The sequence below is a fragment of the Brachyhypopomus gauderio genome, chromosome 15, assembly GCF_052324685.1.
Source record: "Brachyhypopomus gauderio isolate BG-103 chromosome 15, BGAUD_0.2, whole genome shotgun sequence".
In the NCBI taxonomy this organism is placed as follows: domain Eukaryota; kingdom Metazoa; phylum Chordata; class Actinopteri; order Gymnotiformes; family Hypopomidae; genus Brachyhypopomus; species Brachyhypopomus gauderio.
In genome coordinates, this window is record NC_135225.1 from 22,013,140 (window position 1) to 22,034,116 (window position 20,977).

At 42.1% G+C, this 20,977-nt stretch overlaps 2 protein-coding genes across 9 annotated transcripts in view; one reads left to right on the top strand and one right to left on the bottom strand.

Annotated features, from left to right (window-relative positions):
- ate1 (arginyltransferase 1) overlaps positions 1-2,725 on the bottom strand; it is a 54,955-nt gene extending 52,230 nt beyond the window's left edge. For 2 of the 4 annotated variants that reach the window (XM_076975661.1, XM_076975660.1), the window contains exon 1: positions 2,536-2,719. In XM_076975661.1, coding sequence (XP_076831776.1) covers positions 2,536-2,683 — 148 coding nt within the window. In that variant the 5' untranslated portion in view covers positions 2,684-2,719. Of the gene's footprint in view, positions 1-2,535 lie in introns of all 4 variants that reach the window. The other 2 variants (XM_076975659.1, XM_076975658.1) reach the window with 1 other exon arrangement.
- Positions 2,726-7,955: 5,230 nt separating this feature from the next.
- Positions 7,956-20,977, top strand: part of tmem63ba (transmembrane protein 63Ba) — a 35,479-nt gene continuing 22,457 nt past the window's right edge. For 4 of the 5 annotated variants that reach the window (XM_076975599.1, XM_076975600.1, XM_076975601.1 and 1 more), the window contains exons 1-4: positions 7,956-8,255; positions 18,482-18,742; positions 18,980-19,059; positions 20,725-20,763. In XM_076975599.1, coding sequence (XP_076831714.1) covers positions 18,572-18,742; positions 18,980-19,059; positions 20,725-20,763 — 290 coding nt within the window. In that variant the 5' untranslated portion in view covers positions 7,956-8,255; positions 18,482-18,571. The remainder of the gene's footprint in view (positions 8,256-18,481; positions 18,743-18,979; positions 19,060-20,724; positions 20,764-20,977) is intronic. The other variant, XM_076975603.1, reaches the window with a different exon arrangement.

A 20,977-nucleotide genomic window follows, 5' to 3' on the forward strand; every position in this document is an offset into this window, starting at 1 on the left:
ACAGCAGCGTCTGAAACACATTAAATGTAAATGTGCCATATTTTGTCAATTGTGATTTTTTTCACCGCAATCGAAATTTGTCCTCCCCTTTTAACTCATCTGTGCAGATAGAACACACACACACACACACACACACACACACACACACACACTAATGATTACTAGGGGGCGGTGAATCACACGTAGTTTCAACAAATAGACATTGAGTTAATTGAGACAAAAATACAAAGAACTAAATTACAGTAAAAAAAACAAAAGCATAAATTACTGATTCCATTTTACTAAATTACTATTCTACAACATAATTTTTTTATTTTGCTTACTGACAATGCCCTGACTGGAAACAGCAGCACTGTCCATAAGGCACTTTGGCAGCATGGGGCTGAGTACGTTTCTCAAGAGTAAAACAGGATATGATGTCATAAGGATTCTGGTACTACAAGCCCTCATGTTTCCAGCCATCAACCAGGAACATACTTTTAGACTGCCACCCAAAACTACTAAACAATTACAAAACTATGACAGGACCTCTCTAATGCATTCCCAGTAGACACAAAGTTTCAATATGGAGTTTCATCGTGGGCTTCAAGATTTGTTTTGGTCTTTATACAGTGGCGTCATTTTCATGCAAGTATCACATCAGCACAATATTCCAGCAACTACAAAAAACTGGGAAAGCACAAAACCGGCCTGCACATCCAGTTAAAAGCAACATCATCCCCTCCCAGCCATAATGTTTGTTGTCATGGAAACCGAGGTAAGAGAGGGTCCTTTGTGTCCAAGCTTATCAAATCTTCAGCGTGTGCCTGTTGTGCCTGCTGCCCTGGCATAACAAGGGCAAAGCACAATAGTCCTGATTACATTTAGATAAAGCACAAGGGTCACCTAATGAACAACAGCCACCTAATGAACAACACACACCTAATGAACAACACACACCTAATGAACAACACACACCTAATGAACAACACACACCTAATGAACAACACACACCTAATGAACAACAGCCACCTAATGAACAACAGCCCATTCTGTCATCTCTTACATGATAAAGCTCCTGAGACACTGAAACACGTTTGTGTAAAATATACAATAACATACGGCAGCAACAGAACTAATGCAGTGGACTGTTCATCGTCTCCGAGTGTTGTGTCAACAGAACTAATGCAGTGGACTGTTCATCGTCTCCGAGTGTTGTGTCAACAGAACTAATGCAGTGGACTGTTCATCGTCTCTGAGTGTTGTGTCATCAGAACTAATGCAGTGGACTGTTCATCGTCTCTGAGTGTTGTGTCAACGATCCACCTGATGAGGTCTATATCCCTGGTGAAAAACCCCAGTTGTGACTCAATACCTACAGTATTAATTTGGATCCATGTAGACTTCTAGACAGTCTTGGCTTTCAGTGTATATCAACAGTGAATTTTTTTTTCTTGGTACTTGGGATATTCTAGGCAGCATACCACTGAAACAAAGGTCATCGCACTAGACAATCTCATTCATTATGTGAATAGTATTAAAAATAAATACAAATTTAACCACCACACATGATCAGTCATGAAATGAACACTAGGTTATTTAGTTAAGACTTTATTTTTTCCTTGTTCCCCATGTGCTAACTGTCAGCATCTTGGAGACGTCACTATTTTAATGTTGATAAAATCTGCAGAACAACAAAGCCATAAATATGCAATATTATCTGTGCTTTAAAATATCTGGTTTCAGCAGGCATACAACTTTAGGACAAAATTAAAAGCCATTTTTAAATATAAAATAATCTTTCAGAAACATGTGATCACTGGAAATAAGATATACGTCACAATCGAGATGCGACAACGCGGATTCTATTTGTTTAAATGTAGCTGTGAGTTTGACACAAACCAGCACAAGAAGACCATCTGCCCTGTCAAAATAAAAGTCAACACTCTCAAGGATTAAACTGTTAAACTTGACCTATCTAAGTTGACTGTGTAGTTCAGCGAATGGACACTCGAGCACAACTTCACTAGCTTCCATATGTCTAACTTACACAACAAGCGTTATATATGTTATACACCGTTAGCGTAGCTACGACTGCCCGAGTGAGGCTAGGTCGCCTAGCTTAGCTAACCCGAGTAGCTCATTCTGTTAAATATTTTGCTAACTCATGTTAGAGTAAAAGTGGATGATGTTATGTTCGCTACCTAGCTAACCTTAACTTGAGTCCGCTACTATAAGTTATAGCTAGTTTTTCCTTAGCTAAGCAATATATACTCAACATAATACTGGGAGTTACTTCGTGAAGATAGCACAGCTAACAGACTTGCTAACCCAGACCGTCTCCTGAATGTTAGCCAGCCAGCTGAAACACACAGGCGTATTAAACGACGTTGTTCCAACATGTTACTAATTACATGTTACTGTACTAACATATTCACCCGTTTAGTCCGTACAGGGTGTAACGGGCCTGCGGCGTCAGCCCACCAGCTCACACCACCACCGCGGATAGGTGCGTAGTTAACCGGACTAACAGTTCGACCCGTTCACGCCACTCACCGTGTGATAAATTGCCCTTGTCGTTTTTACAGTAGCCACACCGGTGTCCATCGTCTCCTCCGAAGTACTCCACTACAGTGTACGAGCCCCCGGCCGCCATCACCTGCTCCTGCGGTTCCGCCTGACAGGAACCGGCTGCTGCCAACATCAACGCTTCTTCCGCCTGAGCATATATTATATGAAATGTCATGCCATGCCTATATGATTTTTACGAAGATGTCACATAAGTTTTTCTACACACATCCTGCGCTAGATGATCATAGCGACAGGTGTATAATATCTGGAGGATGTTCATGTCACAGACTGATTAACTAATCTAATGGTCTCTGGTCATCTTTTCATGTGATTTCTCAAACTCGCCTGTTTGTTGAGTACCTAAATTAGCACTATGCACTAATTATCTGTGATTATTTGCACTTATTGATATATATGAACTTCCTGTTTAAGTGAGCCTATATTTAATTGAAATAGTAAGTAGTAGTCTGGTTCAAGGGTATCTTGAATTTTTACCTATCTATGCTACTATCTAGGATGTATTTTGTGAACACATGCAAAGCATCTGTAAGTCGCTCTGGATAAGAGCGCCTGCTAAATGCCCAAAATGTACATGTAAGATGAAGTGTGATGAATTAACTGCTACCAATTTCTTTCTATAAATGACCCAACTGACTACAGCACACCCCAGTAACCCTCCAGTATCCCACAGCCAATTATCCCTTAACATAAATTAACCCCCACAGCCAAATGGCCCTCAACAACTATCCCCTCGGCTAAATATCCCTTCAACAACAACCTCAACAGACAAAACAATGATCCCATTAGCCTATAATAGCCTTTAACCAAAACTGTCCTGACAGTTAAACATCCCTTCAGACTCAAATACCTCACTGCAAATAACATTTTGTGTTTAAACAGGATTTAACATAATTTAACCGGATTGCAGGATTACATTGCAGTGTTACATTGCCACTTCCACTGTATTTTTACATGTGTTCGTAAGAATGTTTCAAAATTGCTTTATTATCCAAGTTCTGACTCTCATCTTCTCTTTGGACATGACACAGATGTAAATGTGCCACTGGCTAAATTAAGCCATGTAAAACAAGTTTTCATTTGTTTTTGTTTTTTTTCATTTGATTATTCTAATTGTTTTTAATAATAATAATGGGAAAGCTTAACTTTTCCTTGGTTATTTATTTAACAATAAATAAAGCACTTTGAGCTGCATGTATGTATGAAAGGTGCTATACAAATAAAGATTATTATTATTATTATTATTATTATTATTATTATTATTATTATTATTATTAATAGATAATTGTATTAAAATCCCTGATAAATATAATAATAAACTAAAATCCTGAAATCCACTTTTTTTGGTCTGGTTACTCCTGTACTATCATTACATTTATGTTTATTTGCCAACAAATAATTCAGTATAATAATAATAATAATGTCACGTTGAGGACCCCGGCCCCTCCCCTTTGGGCGTGTGTATACGTAGTCCACGTGCTTTGTCTGCGTCAGTGGAACTCCGTGGTGATGGCTGATGTCGTGTGAATAATGTGTCTCACCTGTGAATCGTCTCGTAATCATGTGGGGCTAATGTGGTTTGTCTATTTAAAGTGCCCTCGCGCAGTGTCCTGTGCTCATCGTTGTCTAGAGTCTACACGTTTCTGTGTTAAACGTTATATGTTTCTCGTGCGCTATTGCGCAATCTCTGTGAGGAAAAATAAAAGTGACATCTGTCGGAAGGATTCGGTGTCTCGTCCTTCGCTCCACCCCGTTCGTCACAGAACGACGAGCCGACAAGAGACACAAAATGCCAGGCTACAAGGGGAAGCCGAAGAAGGGCAAGAAGCCCAGTAAGCGGCATCACCGCTCTTCCTCTTCTCCTCCACGCCGCGAAGTTTCGCCCACTCTGGCTCAGCTCGAGGAGGACCCGGTGTGTGCTCACCAGCTGGCCACCGCCCGAGGGCTGGAGAACAGGGACCCCGAGCTGGCAGAGATCTTCCGGCAGGGCGCGGTGAGGATCTGGAGGGAGAGACACGCTCCTCCAGCCCACGCTCTCTCGCCTCTGAGGGTGGGCTCGTGCGTCATGGGTGCTACCGAGTCCACCCCAGAGAGCGAGTTCGGAGAGGAGGACTCCGAGGAGGAGCAGGAAGAGGAGGGAGACTACCCCCCCTCGCTGTACGACACGTCCACTGTGGACTACTGTGGAGACGGAGAGGGCTACCCCCCGTCGCCCGATGACGCATCCACGGTGGACTACGGTGGAGAGGAGGAGGACTACCCCCCGTCGCTGAACGACACATCCACGGTGGACTACGGTGGAGACGGAGAGGGCTACCCCCTGTCAGCGGAGGACGCATCCACCGTCGACTACGGGGAGGAGGAGGAGGAAGAGTCCGAAGAAGAGGACTACCTCCCTCCGCCCGTGGGTCCCTCTACCACCATGGAGAAAGGAGGGGAGGAGTATGACGAGGGGGATTATACTCCGTCCGAGGGCTCCTATACGGAGGAGGAGGAGAGTCCGCCCTCCGTAGAAAGAGCAGCTGGGACTACGAGGAGTCGTCCACCCTCCGATCGCTCTGGCGAGAGTATGATGGACTGCTCCCGGGGTGGCAGCCCGGAGCAGTCCATGGAGTGGAGCCAGGGGTCAGAGGAGGGAATGGACACAGTGGAGGAGCTCCCTCGCGCTGCACCCTGCGCGTACGACAGCCGCGCTGCACCCTACGCGTACGACAGCCGCGCTGCACCCGACGCGTACGACTGCCGCGCTGCACCCGACGCGTACGACAGCCGCGCTGCACCCTACACGTACAACAGCCGCGCTGCACCCGGCATGTCCGCCAGCCGCGCTGCACCGGGCGGTGGCTTCGCAGCACCGGTCGGAGGAGGACCGTTTGCTGCAGCTCCCGATCTCTCTCCCCTTGTCGCCCTACTCCTGGCGCGTAGCCTGGCGCCTGTTTCGTGTGTGTGTGTGCCAGTGTTCGTAAGTCTACCCGTATGTCTACCCAATCCCTTTTTCCCATTTATTCCTCTGTGTATAAGTGTTCCTGTGTGTGTGTTTGTAAATGTCCCGTTCAACTTGTCTAACGTTTTTTCCCCGGTCTTCCCAGGGAGGGTGTGCTAGGCGGTCCGTGGCGGACGCTTCCCCGAGGGCAGTCACCTCCCAGACGCAGGACTGAGCACGTCGGATCCGCCCATCGTCGTGGGTTCGGGGCACTCGGTCCTGTTGGCACCCCGGGACGGGTAGTGCCCTTCGAGGGGGCGTCTGTCATGTTGAGGACCCCGGCCCCTCCCCTTTGGGCGTGTGTATACGTAGTTGTCACGTAGGGCTACGCCCCCCTCTCCCCGCTGTCACTCCAATGTCTGTTCCTCGTGTTTTCTGTTATTCCTTGCCCGTTCATCCCGCCCCGCTCGTTTGTCTTTGTGATTCCTTGTTTATTACCACGCCCCTCGTTATTACCGTCACCTGCCCCTCGTTTAATGTCATTGTATATAAGTCCCGTCATTCCCCAGTCTGGTATCCGTAGTTTTGTCTACTCTGTCGGTTTGTGTTGTTCACGCTGTCATTGTACTTAGTCCTGATCGCCCGTTGTTCTCTGTTCTGTGTTACCTTGCCTTGATTTTGTTTTACCTGATTCGTTATGCCCCTGTATTTGTCCCACCTTGATGGCTCTCCCGTTACGACCCCTGCTTGTTACAACGACTCTGCATACGGTATGTCCTTTAATAAATCTCGCTCATCTCAGCGTTTGTGTCCGTCTCCTCGCTCCGTTGCGTATGCAACGTTACAGTAGTCCACATGCTTTGTCTGCGTCAGTGGAACTCCGTGATGACGGCTATGTTGTGTGAATAATGTGTCTCACCTGTGAATCGTCTCGTAATCACGTGGGGCTAATGTGGTTTGTCTATTTAATGTGCGCTCACGCAGTGTCCTGTGCTCGTCGTTGTCTAGAGTCTACACATTTCTGTGTTAAACATTATATGTTTCTCGTGCGCTATTGCGCAATCTCTGTGAGGAAAAATAAAAGTGACGTCTGTCGGAAGGATTCGGTGTCTCGTCCTTCGCTCCACCCCGTTCGTCACAAATAATAATAATATATTATATATAATATATTTCATTTATAAGCACCTTTCACAACACTCAAGGACACTTTACAAGAAATAAATAACAAATTATGCAGAGAACACAAAATGCACTAAAGGACACAAAACATACAATAGACAATAAAATAAATCACAGGGAATAGGCTATTTCGAGTTTTGAGTCTAGATTTAAAAAGGAAGAGAATCAATGTTACGGATGTCAGGTGGGAGGGAGTTCCAGAGTTTGGGAGCAGAGCGACTGAAAGCTGCTTCCCATGGTACTCATACGAGCAGGAGGCACAGAGAGATGAGTGGAAGAGGAGGATCTGAGCGAGAGGGAGGAAGATACAATATTGAGAAAATTGGACAGATATGGGTGGACAAGATTATGGATGGCCTTGAATGTAAAGAGACAGATTTTGAAATGTATTCTATATTTAACAGGAAACCAGTGGAGTTGTTGAAGGACAGGTGTAATGTATTGGAATGTATAGGAGTTTTAATAATACGAGCAGCTGTATTCTGAACCAGCTGAAGCTTATGGAGGGATTTATGAGGAAGACCAAAGAGGAGAGAATTGCAGTGTTATTTCAAGTGTGATTTCAATTTACTGTATGGAAATTGTTGATGTCCACCTAATATTACCACCATTGTTACAGTAAAAACTATTTAAGTAAAACAAAATTCAGTAGTTTCCCCACTTGTTTATGCTTGTTAAATTGTAACTACAATGTGTAGCTTAGTTGGTCTTACTAAATACAGTTGAGTTGTGGCAGTCCAACTTTACATAAGCGAGTATAGTATAATGTAAGATTTTAATAAGATAATAAGATCTTTGTTGATATTAATCAACACAATCATGTAAACCAAAAGAAAAACTATTTTGTTGGGTTTGTGTGTGTCAGTTTAGTTAGCTAGACACATATCTATTAATTAAAACCAAGCTAACCATAATACCGTTGTCTTGGTTTTACTTAATACAGTCATGTTGGTTTTACAGTTGAAGGTTAATAATATGATTTCATTACATCCAAAAGAACTCAGTTGGGTAGAAATTGTTGACATAACTGGATTAAGTAAATCCAACGAATTATTTTTTAGAATGTAGTCAATACGGGAGGTAACAAGGCTATGAACAAGAATAGAAGCAGTAAGGGGGTGAAGGGGGGCGTATTGCTTCTTTGAGGATATGCATCCAAAAACAGCAGAATAAATGTATAAACCGCCACCCTTCCTGCCCCAAGTGTGGATATGTAACCACCAGGGGGCAGTGTGAGCTGCGTGGTTATTGTATTCTACGCCCCCGCCGGCTGGTGTTCGTCGTCTCACCTCCGCACTCCGCCGTCACATTTAGTCGCACAGCTTGCTAGCTTATGATATAACTTTCATCAGGAGCACGATATTTATTAATTTATTTTTACCTTGAAACGATAACTCGCGTCGTGTAGATAATATATGATATCTTTTTTCCTTTTGTAGCTAGCTATAAGTACTGAACACCTTTGTTCTATCACACTTTAGAGGACTGTTGACATTCTTCATTAATTCTCTCAACGTTGTTCTCAACTAGCTAATCGGCTAGTTAGCGAGGAGCTAACAGCTAACGTTTGTGTTTTACCACTCAGGTAAGTTAAATAGCTGTGATTTTCTCCAAGTAGCTAACTAGATACATACCACCTTCAATGATTCGACCTATTAAAATATAGCAAACGATACACCGTTATTTAGCAAAAACAGATCTAGCTATATGCTAACTAGTAGGACTGTAGCATGTAGCTAAAAGATAAGATAACATTACTGTGATGAGAGTCCTCACGACGCTGTTGGTGTCCCACTACACTCGTGTCTGTGTTAGTGTCCTGCTACACTAGTGTCTGTGTTAGTGTCCCGCTACACTAGTGTCTGTGTTAGTGTCCTGCTACACTAGTGTCTGTGTTAGTGTCCTGCTACACTAGTGTCTGTGTTAGTGTCCCGCTACACTCGTGTCTGTGTTAGTGTCCTGCTACACTAGTGTCTGTGTTAGTGTCCCGCTACACTCGTGTCTGTGTTAGTGTCCCACTACACTCGTGTCTGTGTTAGTGTCCCGCTACACTAGTGTCTGTGTTAGTGTCCCGCTACACTCGTGTCTGTGTTAGTGTCCCGCTACACTCGTGTCTGTGTTAGTGTCCCGCTACACTCGTGTCTGTGTTAGTGTCCCGCTACACTCGTGTCTGTGTTGGTGTCCCGCTACACTCGTGTCTGTGTTGGTGTCCCGCTACACTCGTGTCTGTGTTGGTGTCCCGCTACACTCGTGTCTGTGTTGGTGTCCCGCTACACTCGTGTCTGTGTTGGTGTCCCGCTACACTCGTGTCTGTGTTGGTGTCCCGCTACACTAGTGTCTGTGTTGGTGTCCCGCTACACTAGTGTCTGTGTTAGTGTCCCGCTACACTCGTGTCCTAGTGTCTGTGTTAGTGTCCCGCTACACTTGTGTCTGTGTTAGTGTCCCGCTACACTCGTGTCTGTGTTAGTGTCCCGCTACACTAGTGTCTGTGTTGGTGTCCCGCTACACTAGTGTCTGTGTTGGTGTCCCGCTACACTAGTGTCTGTGTTGGTGTCCCGCTACACTAGTGTCTGTGTTAGCTGCCTGCTACACTAGTGTCTGTTACTGTCCCGCTACACTCTTGTCTGTGTTAGCTGCCTGCTACACTCGTGTCTGTGTTGGTGTCCCGCTACACTCGTGTCTGTGTTGGTGTCCTGCTACACTAGTGTCTGTGTTGGTGTCCCGCTACACTCGTGTCTGTGTTGGTGTCCCCCTACACTCGTGTCTGTGTTGGTGTCCTACTACACTCGTGTAGTACTACAATCACTTAACCTTTTAAATCCTGTAAAGCGCTTTGTGACAACATGTGTTGTGAAAAGCGCTATACAAATAAAGTTTGATTTGATTTGATTCGTGTCTGTGTTGGTGTCCCCCTACACTCGTGTCTGTGTTGGTGTCCCGCTACACTCGTGTCTGTGTTGGTGTCCCGCTACACTCGTGTCTGTGTTGGTGTCCCGCTACACTCGTGTCTGTGTTGGTGTCCCCCTACACTCGTGTCTGTGTTGGTGTCCCCCTACACTCGTGTCTGTGTTGGTGTCCCCCTACACTCGTGTCTGTGTTGGTGTCCCCCTACACTCGTGTCTGTGTTAGTGTCCAGCTCATTGACCGTATATATAATGGACGGTACGTCACCATTGACTCCCATTGTGAGTTTTTGAAGCCACCAAGATGGCCGCACGGACGCTGGTATCTTGAAAATTGGAGCCAGAGCTTGCACATTAGAACCGGTAGGCAGGACAGTATCTCCGCCAGAGACCGTATCTCCGCCCCGACATTCGTTAGGATACGCCCACCAGTATAGACACTTTTGACGTTTTACAAAATAAACAAAGATAAAAGGTTTTAATACTGCTGTCGAGAGTTTTGCTGTTGAGAGTTTTTATGTTGAGAGCGTTCACGTATTAGATGTCAACCAACGCAGCTATTAACTGTCAATCACCTTATCGCCACACCCCTTTAAATAACACTTAATAACTTCTATAAAATCTGTTTATCGTAGAGAAAAACACCGGGAGAGATACTAACGCAATGGGGTCTTATAGAATTGACAAAATATAATTGCTCAAAAAACTAATTTTACGTGTAATAAAAATTCTAAGTTTCTCGTCCGGCCCGTTCACTTACATGGGAATGGGCGGGGTTAAAAGTTGTACTGCAGCCTGCCACTAGAGGGCAGCGGACACACGGAGGCTTCACTTTTCACTCGCGTCGTCCAGTCCACTTATATATACAGTCAATGGTGTCTGTGTTAGCTGCCTGCTACACTAGTGTCTGTGTTAGCTGCCTGCTACACTCGTGTCTGTGTTAGTGTCCCGCTACACTCATGTCTGTGTTGGTGTCCTACTACACTAGTGTCTGTGTTAGTGTCCTGCTACACTAGTGTCTGTGTTAGCGTCAGTTCATAGACACCGGGTCGGAGATATAACTCTGATAAACACATGTAATGTACTACCTTGTATTCGTGAACCTATAATGTTTCATATAGCCTAACATGAAAACTGTCTGGGTACGGTTCTGTCTGGGTACAAAAACTTATAATATAGCTATATATATATATATATATATATATATATATATATATATATATATATATATATATATATATATATATATATATATATATATATATTAGTGGTGGGCCGTTAACGGCGTTAATGGTGGTCGTTAATTTGATAATCTTGTCGGGCAATATAAAAATTATCGCCGTTAATCTATTCTTAAAGTTGGGTTGGGAACTGGGTCAAAATGGGTAAGCAAACTATGATGACTTTCAACTTGATAGTTTAGCTCGGCTGTATTCCTAACCAAATTGCACAGTACGGGAGAGAACGAGTTTTTAAACCTGTGAATTACAAATCGTACGTGTTTTTACATGGATGCAGCCACGAAGTCGCCAGGTTTGCTTCATGGAAAATTCATTTTTAGGAACGTAAAGTGTTACTGGAGTGGAGCTCGGAGCGGTCGTTTTCTGCATGGTCCTAGCGCTAGATTCGTCGCTATTTAAATATTTCTTTTTAACCGTTAAAACTACAGAGGACCAAAACTGACTTTTGAAAATTACGTCCTTGAGGTTAAATGTACTAAATGTTGGCTTACATTTCAAATATCATGTTTAGCTGAATAAACATGTTATTTAATGTACAGTATGTAGGCTTACAAATTCATGTTTAACTGAATAAACCGTTGAACACGAGTAGCCTACATTTTATTGAGCATGTTTTTTTTTCTTCAAGTATCAAAGTAGAACAGCTTCCTCAAGCAGTCATTGATGCATTTTGGAAACAGGAGATGAGCCCCTGGTCTAATGCACTCTCTGTATTAAGAAATCCTATCTCAAAAACTGACTTTTAGTCATTACTTGGGTAGCACTCATATGAGCCATTTTAATATAGATTAATCTAGATTAATTTCAAGATTTCAGTGAGATTAATCTAGATTAAAAAAATTAATCTATGCCCACCCCTAATATATATATATTTCTATAAGTTAACACGGTACTTTTATCACTCTAGCTTACTTGAATTACTAGTGAATACGGCACAAAAATGTCAATGGCTTTGTCCGGTCAGTCAGGTTAAAGATCAAAGTTAATCTTGGTGGATTATGAGAGATTATGATATTGCAGGTTAATACAACACTGAGGAGTACATGTGCACCTCCACCAGGTCTACTAGCCCCTAGAAACTCGATTGAAAGCTCCTGTCAGTTATCAAAATCTGCCTTTTTTATCTGTTTTTATTGGATATAGCCTCCTTTGGACAAACGTCTTTGGAGTGATTTATAGACGAGAGCCATGGCATGTATTTTAGCAATTTCATGTACACTAGTATAGAAACATTGGTTATGTTCATTTGTGTAGGTAATAGATATTGTATCCCTCCTGTGATTGCCTGTTTGGGGTTGGAATCGTGTAGCCTGTTCTCGCTACAGGGCCACATTATGTTGGTGATCTAAGGTTAAGGCTGAATATACACACGTGGACAAAATTGTTGGTACCCCTTGGTTAATGACAGAAAAACCCACAATGGTAACAGAAATAACTTTAATCTGATAAAAGTAATAATATATAAAAGTTCTATGAAAATGTACAAATGAAAGTCAGACATTGCTTTTCAACCATGCTTTAACAAAATTATTTAAAAAAATAAACTCATGAAACAGGCCTGAAAAGGTTGTGCAACAAAATATTAAGTTAAGGGTACCATCATTTCTGTCCAGGCCTGTTTCATGAGTTTATTTTTAAAAATAATTCTGTTAAAGCATGGTTGAAAAGCAATGTCTGACTTTCATTTGTACATTTTCATAGAATTTTTATTTATTATTACTTTTATCAGATTAAAGTTATTTCTGTTACCATTGTGGGTTTTTCTGTCATTAACCAAGGGGTACCAACAATTTTGTCCACGTATGTACATGGCATAGGAATAACATGACAGTGGTGCATGCCTTCAGAGAAAGTAGCCTAGCTTGTAGAATAAACAACAGAGTAACAATCCTAGTCTTTCCTTTGGATGCTGAAAACAATTTGTTTAAAAAACAAAATGCAGAAATCCTAGACTCAGTAACTGGCATTGCTTGAAAGCTATTTGATTCGAAAGGTTCTGGTGATAACCAAGGGTTTACATTGGAGTTCTGTGGAAATGACTTTTTTTCAAGAAACATTGCAGAAACAATGTTGTACATTTACCTCAGCTTGGTCACCCAAGACTGGTGTAATATTCTAATCAATGTGCAAAGCAAACTACATTTGAAAGGGATCAAAGTTCATGCTAGTTAAACATGTAAACTTGCAAATATTAGTCAATAGGAGGTAAACAACCTAAACCTTAAGTTGTACCTAGGGCTGTGACGGTATGGATTTTTTCTAACCATGGTGAGAGAGCAACATATCACCGCGGTGAAGCGGTTAACCAAATGAGGGGACTCTGAATTCGGCACAACACATGTTGGTTTGAAAAAATTTCTCCGTCGTGCCTGCTGCTTGCATGTGCTAAATGAAATTGAGTAATTCAAATACGTAATTCCAGGACGAAACATGAGAGAACGTGAAGACGTTAAGATTGGGCGTTTTGAAAATAAACAACCATTAAATAATGTGAATAAAAAAGCGAATTATTTCTAATCATTTCGACTATATGTATAAATATTTAACTTAATTAAGTTTAACTGGTGCGCGCAGTTACAAAATTCGAGAGGTGCACGACCTTGCGAATCGACAGCGTGCGACACCCTCGCGCACGGGCGGAGCCACTGCGATTACGTCATTTTCTCCGCGCAGACCCTCGCCGCTTGTGCGCGCTGTAGTGACTTTGCGGGCTACTGTTGCATTGTGGGGAATGTAGTGTTTGTGCGTGCAAAACACCATCGGGCGGCTGTGGCCTGTGGGCCGGTTCTAATAGTAATTAAATATCATCCAGGGGGGCCATAGATAATCAATTCGCGTGCCGGATTTTTGTCGCTCATGCTGCTTTCAGTCTGCTCCTCTTGAACGTATATACGGAAGTAAGGCAGGAGTTTGTCGACGTCACAACAAGACGACATCAGTGATTGGTCAAATTTGCGGTGATTGGCTGAAGTTGCAACACCGCCCTGAATTCGCGGGGTTTGCTTGAATTTGCGTTGAAGTTGCAAATCGCAACATCGCGAATTTCTGGAGGGTCTGGGTTATCGTCACAGCCCTAGTTGTACCCTGTACAAAGTAATAGATTGTGGGTTTTTTTCTGGTTCAAGCTCCCCTGATTCGTCTTATTAATAAATTGTCATGTTTAATAGGTATTTTCGATCTGGGAAATCAACAGCCCTCCACTGGCCAACTCTGATTTAGAGGTCTCTGTTAACTTATGTAATAGATGTACTGCTGAAAACTGATGATCCTTTGGATGAATGCTGCCTTTCTTCTTTTACATTGTATTATACAGCCAAATGAGCTGGTTGAGAAAAACATTCTAGTGGGATGTGAACAGCTAGGACCAGACAGTGGGTTGAAGGGTTCCTTTGAAGTTCTCTGATAGTATACCCAACAAAGTATGATCCACTAGTAAAAAATGATTTGGCCTTTAAATTATGTATTTCTGGTGCTCTCGGTCTGCACATCAAGCAGAACTGTATTTTTAACATTTCTTTTTATAAATATTGGCTGTCCAGGTTTGAGACAAGAAGGAATATTTTAAAGTTGGGTGTATTTGTCCCAGTTAAATATGTAAACCTTTGGTGAAATTCGAAGCACAACCTTTAGGGTATTTAGTAGGGGTGACCTGCAATAGTCGTTGATTCGACTATAGTCGACTATACCCCCTAGTCGACTATGAACGTCATAGTCGAATGTACCATTCTAACTGCATGGTGGTGCCCAAGGATGCTGCTAAGCATTAGTTGTTACATGAAATGTCTTTGTTTTTGTTATATATAGCCTTTTGTCAAATAAAATCATACTAATTTCTGTTAATAAGTATTTTAAAATGATGTTTGCGCATTAACAATAGGCATCTTCCTTACTACACATTAATAAATCACACCCTGCAGTTGCACAATCCAAATGAGCGGAGCTGAACACGCTATAGAATATGCGCAGCATCTGCCGAGATTATAATGGCTACTAAAAAAACTTCAAAAGTATTTTGAAAAAGATAAAGATGAATCAAACAAAGTAAAGTGCAAGTTATGTCATCAACGTCTTTCATTTCGCACGACAACAAACAACATGGCATACCATTTAAAACGCGTAAGGCGAAAAAAAAAACGTTTGTAGTTTCAGTTGTGTCGTCTCGTCGCGGTGCGTCTCGGCAAGTAAGCCTATAAAAAATTTTTTGTTGTTGTTTGCTTTTAGACCCCGTTACTTGAACCTTTACTTGTATTTTTTTGCTGTTGTGTGGCATTTTTTTTATATTTTCTTGCAGGAATATTTTATTTTAAATATATTTGACATTTTGCACAGTGCCTGTCTGACAGTTCGAAATGCGCAATGCGCACTGACGGTTAATGTTCTCTAACGTTTCATAAAAAATAAATAAGTCAATAAATAAAAGCTGAATAAAGCCAACCTACCGTGTTTATTCATTTATCTGAGTGTTTTAGGTTTTTACTTTGAAGAGGACAAAAGTCCTGAATGAGAACGGTTTAAGGTGCTCTAAATAAAAATAAACCCGATTCGACTATTAGTCGACTAAAGGGAAAAGCTGACGAATCAGATTCGACAGATCTGATGTTCTGTTTCTGTACCCAAATTAGTTGTTTCACAAGTCTTAGTGCAGGAGTGGCCAACCTGCGGCTCTTTGCCTGGTTTCATGCGGCTCCCCAGCCGGTCCACACTCTCACCTGCTGTCTGTGCCGTGGCCTGGTTACCTCATCAGCTCTGAGGGCGACACACTGCTACACCTTCGTGATGCGCGGTTTGTTTACAAGCCTAGCGAGGCACTAATATTTTTAAAAAGCTCTTTGCCGTAACACAGTAAAAAAAAGTAGCTCTTGGTCTCTGACAGTTTGGCCACCCCTGCCTTAGTGTATTGCTTTAGTAACTTGAATTATAATCTGTTGTCTTTCTTTATTGTCGATTACAGTAAGAAATAGTGTCTCCATGATTTCATCTTAGTATAATTAAGAAACATAATTAAACATGACTGTGGGTCAAGGGTCATGACCCCTTTGTCATCTAGTGTTTTGTTTGTTTTTTATGTCTACTGCTTGTTAATGCATAATGTACATGATGTTGAAAGAACATCACTTGTTAAAATCTTAGCTCCTGCCAAAAGTGTGTCATACCAAATCAAGAGATGTGTTCAACCTTAAGGCCAGCAACCAACATGTAGTACACATTGTTATTTGTTGGCTCAGTGTTCTCTCAAATATTAATTTTTACATACAAAACACTTAGAAGAAACTTCCCTCTAACTCTGCTTTACTGGTTTACCTGCCTTAATTTCTGGAGAAGGGTTGGGACTAACAGAAGATTAACCTGTTGTTGACCAAGACATTATCTAATCAATTTAAGTTAGCATGGTTAATAGCTGGAAAGTAACTATCAACCTCTGTTGTCTTCTTCACCACAAGAGAAGGCAAAACAAACGGTATTACTTTCAGATTCAGGGCAAATTTATTTTAAATATCTGAAAAAGCTACCAACATTTTGTGCTGGAACATAGATCCTTATCCAGCCAAGGTGTAGGGGGAATATTCATAGCACATTTATAAATTCATGGCATTTTTTGAGGGTGGGAAATCAAATGTAAATTAGGTAACGCAGTAGTGGGAAAATTGATTTACCATATGAATTGCTGTGTATAGTTGGCTGCTAGAAACCCAAGCTCTGAACAACAGTAAATGTTGCAACTTAAGTGCTGAACAGCAGTCCTTTAGCTACATCTGAGTAGCTTAGTGAATATATTTAAATAGTATTGTCCGTATTTATTAAGTCTATTTTTAATTGGCACATTCCCCATGTTTCCATTTTTTGATTTCTTGTAGACTTCATTCCTTTTATAAGACTTAAAGACAATATATGTTTTACAGTATAGACAATAGTGCTACTTGTAGCCTAGACTCTAAAGTCAAATGTCATTTTCCAAGAGTGAAATATTTTATCTAATGACATTTATATATCATTGAGCTGCTGCAAATGCTACTGGAATTGGACTTCCTTTCCTAATTGATAATATTTCCAGTCCTGTCTAGTACAGCTAAGAACATTCAGCTTTTTAGCGCTGGTTTTCTATTGGGAGCAGCTGGAGAAACTCTAGCTCTGATGCCTTTAGTCCTTCTCCTCATGGATCATCTAGCTAATGTTTCACTGCTCACAGACATTAGCTGTTCACACTGCAACTGATAGGGTTTCCTGCAACCAATTCCAACTCACTATTTATTATTAATTATACATCAATTATTACCTACAAATGACGTTTCGTTAAAGCTTAGACTATTCCTTTGGTGCACCCATGTTTTTAACTTATTTGGTTACACCACATTGACATTTTGGACTCAAGCGCAGATGCTTAAACACTTATGCTGCACTTGAAATAATACATGTGTTACTTTGAATATTTTTATGTTAATAAATTAATAATTTGTAGATTTATAAGTGGGTCAAATGCAATTGAGGAAAAGACGATTTGGTGGGACGATACATCCATACATACATATCTACACAGCTTCACTAATCTTTGTTTATTTTACTGAAGCTGTATTATATATTTTAATCAGATATCCTCTCAGCTAAAAGTGTAGTATATTTGAATGCTTACTTTACTGTAGTATCTATCTGAAGGATAGATAAAGATTAGATTTCACTTAGATCAGGCTGGTTCTTGTTTTTCTCATTTGTTGATTTTATTTTTGCTGATGCACTCAGCAAGGGTGCCAGTCATTGTGTTTGACATAATTTATAATTGGCAAACAGCAATTTCATTAGTTGTAAGCAGGAGCAAGTTGCAGACCTGTCTTTTAAAGAGTTGAGCAATGCTCCAAATGGTGACATTGAGTAGTGACAAACCCGTGTGCTTTTTTGAGAATATGTTTTCCTAATATTGGCACCATTTAGAGTACTGCAGAAGTGTGTTTAATAGACAGAACCGATCCAGCTTCTGCTGGCCAACTGAACTGTGTGACCCGTTTGTCTATTGTTGTGTCTGTTTGTTCACTGATGTCACAGTGTTCAGAAGAACATAGATATGTCTGTGTGAGAACAGTGTGAGTGCAGCCCACTGTCCTTTATGGCTCCTACACATTTATACATCTGTGTAAGATCTGCTCTTGGTTGCCAGTGATTAGTTTGTTTGCATGCTGTTACATAATCCCTGAGTCACACCTGAGGGACAGTGTTGCCCCCACCCGGGAGGGAAGTGTGTTTGTGTGTGGTGGAGGAAGTGAAGCAGAGAGCCAGTGAGCAAGTGGGCTTGACACGCCGTCACGTGCCCTCGCTCTCAGACTGGCACTCGGCTGGCGAGCTGGCCGTGTCCGCTGTGTAGTGGCCTTGTGCTCTCTCAGCCAGTAGGCATGTTGGGTTCCTCTCCGACCGATTAGCTTAGCTGTGCTCTTCTCTAGCTCCCTCTCACCACTCAGTCTGTGTTTTGCCAGAACCAGAATTTCCAGTATTCAGATTTTCAGGGTGGTTCTTGTTTTCTTTACTGAGGAGCGACCATTTGTTGATTGTGTAAATAGAGGTGTACAAATAGTGTACACATTTTTACATTTTATTAATGTGAAGTACCATATGATTTCCTTAATAGTAGCACTTATGCCTCCTGTTCTCTTTCTCTCTCCCTGTCTGTGTACCATGGGTAGTTGCTATGTGCGTGCGTGCGTGTGTGTGTGTACCCAGGATGCAACAGTGGTAAGCGCTCTGTTTGCAGTAGTGGTGCCAGTCTACTGAGGATGAGTGTGTCCAGCGTGGCTCCGGCCTGCACCATTAACTGCAGCACCAGCACCAGCACCTCGGACAAGAAGGACTGGTGCTATGAGGCCCGCATCCGCAGCACCGTGCTGGTGGGCCTGCCCTTCGGGGGCGTGCCCACAGTCCTCGCCCTTGACTTCATGTGCTTCCTGGTGAGGTTTACTTGATTGGCTAGTCGTATGCTTTTTTGTTTTGAAGGGGGTGTTTTAAATCACATGCATTTTTTATTCATGAATTGTAAATCACATGTTTATAATTCACGATAATATCTTTGTTGTTTTTTTTTTTTTTTTTTTTTTTTTTTTTTTACTTTTTTGTAAGTAATTTATCAGATTCCTAACATTTCAAGGAGTGTGGGTGTTTTTTAATGTGTTTCCATCTTCATCCAGGTGCTGCTCATTGTATTCTCTTTTCTGAGGAAAGTAGCGTGGGATTATGGCCGTCTGGCGCTGGTCTCAGATGCTGACAGGTAACACACAAGCTTCATACTTCCATTTCTATCAGCGCCGAACCATTAACATCAGAGTGGGAGCATGTTTGTCTGTGATGGACCTCAGTAGTCCAGTGGCACACAGCTGCCTTCCACTCTTCACTCTTACAGTAGAAGGTTTGCTTTCCACAACTGAATCTTCATTTCTCGCTGCACTCTGAACAGACTCTGAGATTTAGATCTTTCTTTAGATTACTGGACTGCATTTTTTCGTCTGGACATTACCTGTGTCAGCTGTTGTGCGGATTAAAACACACTGCCCTCATAGTGTGTGCGTTGAGAGGACACACACACACTATGAGGGCAGTGTGTTTTAGAGAGGACGAGAACTAGAGGCTTTATGTCTTATTATAGTCATAGTGGTAATAGTGTAGCATGAAGACATCTAGGTGATCTTGATCAATAAACTGATCTTCTTTATGGCCTGCTCCCTTTGTCCTCTGATTCACATGTGTAGGCACTTCATTACTTTATCAGTTGAAGTGATACAAATCCAAAAATAGTCCTCACCAATTTCAGGTGCAGAATTTTCCCAGAATGCATTGTGATCTGGTGCTGTTGGTACTTCAGAAATGGTCAACAAAAAGACAAATGTGGATGTTGGAGGACACATGAGAAAATAATCTGCTTGATTATGAAATATGTAACACTTACTTTGCTGTCTTAAGTTGGGTTTTCTACAGCTATGTGATCTATACATGACAATTTGCCAAGCTGTTTAGCAAATTTTGCCATATGTTAGTGTTCGTTTTTTGGACGGTTTGTACGTAATTAAAAGCATATTTGACTTGCAAATCACTACAGAATTCACTTGAAAGGCTGAGCTTGTTGCCATTGGCAGGTGTGTAAACGAGTTGCCTGCTTCACCCTCCGGCCCGTTCTACAGGTGGCCACACGTTCACCATAGGAGTCCACACTTGTACTACATGTCAGAGAAAGTCTGTGAGAGTATGAGTGTGGGGGGCCGTAACAAAAGATGGTCCGAGCTTTTGACTGACCACACAATACAGCAATGAGTCAAATACTAGTCATCTAGCTCTTCTCTGACCTGTGATCCATTAATGGTTTAATATTTGTGAGGTATTTTGGTGGTGTGTTTCTGGCATCCACAGATGTGTCTGCTGGTGACCAGATCCTTTAGGTTCTCCACTGTGCTGCATGTCCGTTCTCCACCCACCTCCATGTCCACGCAACGTTCACCTCCATCACCGGGTTGTCTATGTCATGAGTGCCATTACTGACAGAGCTGTTTTTAATCTTCTCTTGTTTACTTGTCTGGCCGTTGCTGATCTGGTGTGCTCATCCTCTTCAGCGTGACCAAAAGGTTGGATTAGATACGAACAACTGGTAACAGAGCAAAGATCAGCAAATGAATCACTGAAATTAGCTGAGTGTCAGCTGTGGTGCTGAAATGAAAAGTTGCAGTGTGTTTAAGGAAATGACTGTCCCTTTCTAGATTTGACATTTTAGAGCCATTGCTGAGGAACTCCAGTAAAAGTGGTGAAGAATGCATCTCCAGTGACATGTTTATACCTGTGAGGTTGCCTCCTACGTCAGCAGATATGACCTCAGGCATTTGAATCCTGCTCAAGAATGAGATCATCTTTCTCCCCTCTCATCTTTCTTTTTCTTTTTACTCTGAAGGCAGGATCAGCGATACCGGCGTCTGGATGAGCTGGAATAGTATGTGTTGTTCTTACATCACATCCTAGGAGTTCCTGTTCCATTTCCTCCTATTGAATTAACTCCACCCCCTGGGGCGGGGCTCTTTCTAACTTATTTCTCTGCATTTCTTCATTACACTTTTTCCTGTTTGTCTCGTGCTTCTCGATGTGGTGATGGGCTTCTACGCTTTTATACTGTCAATCTGGATTGAGCTGCAATGCATGTATCTTTT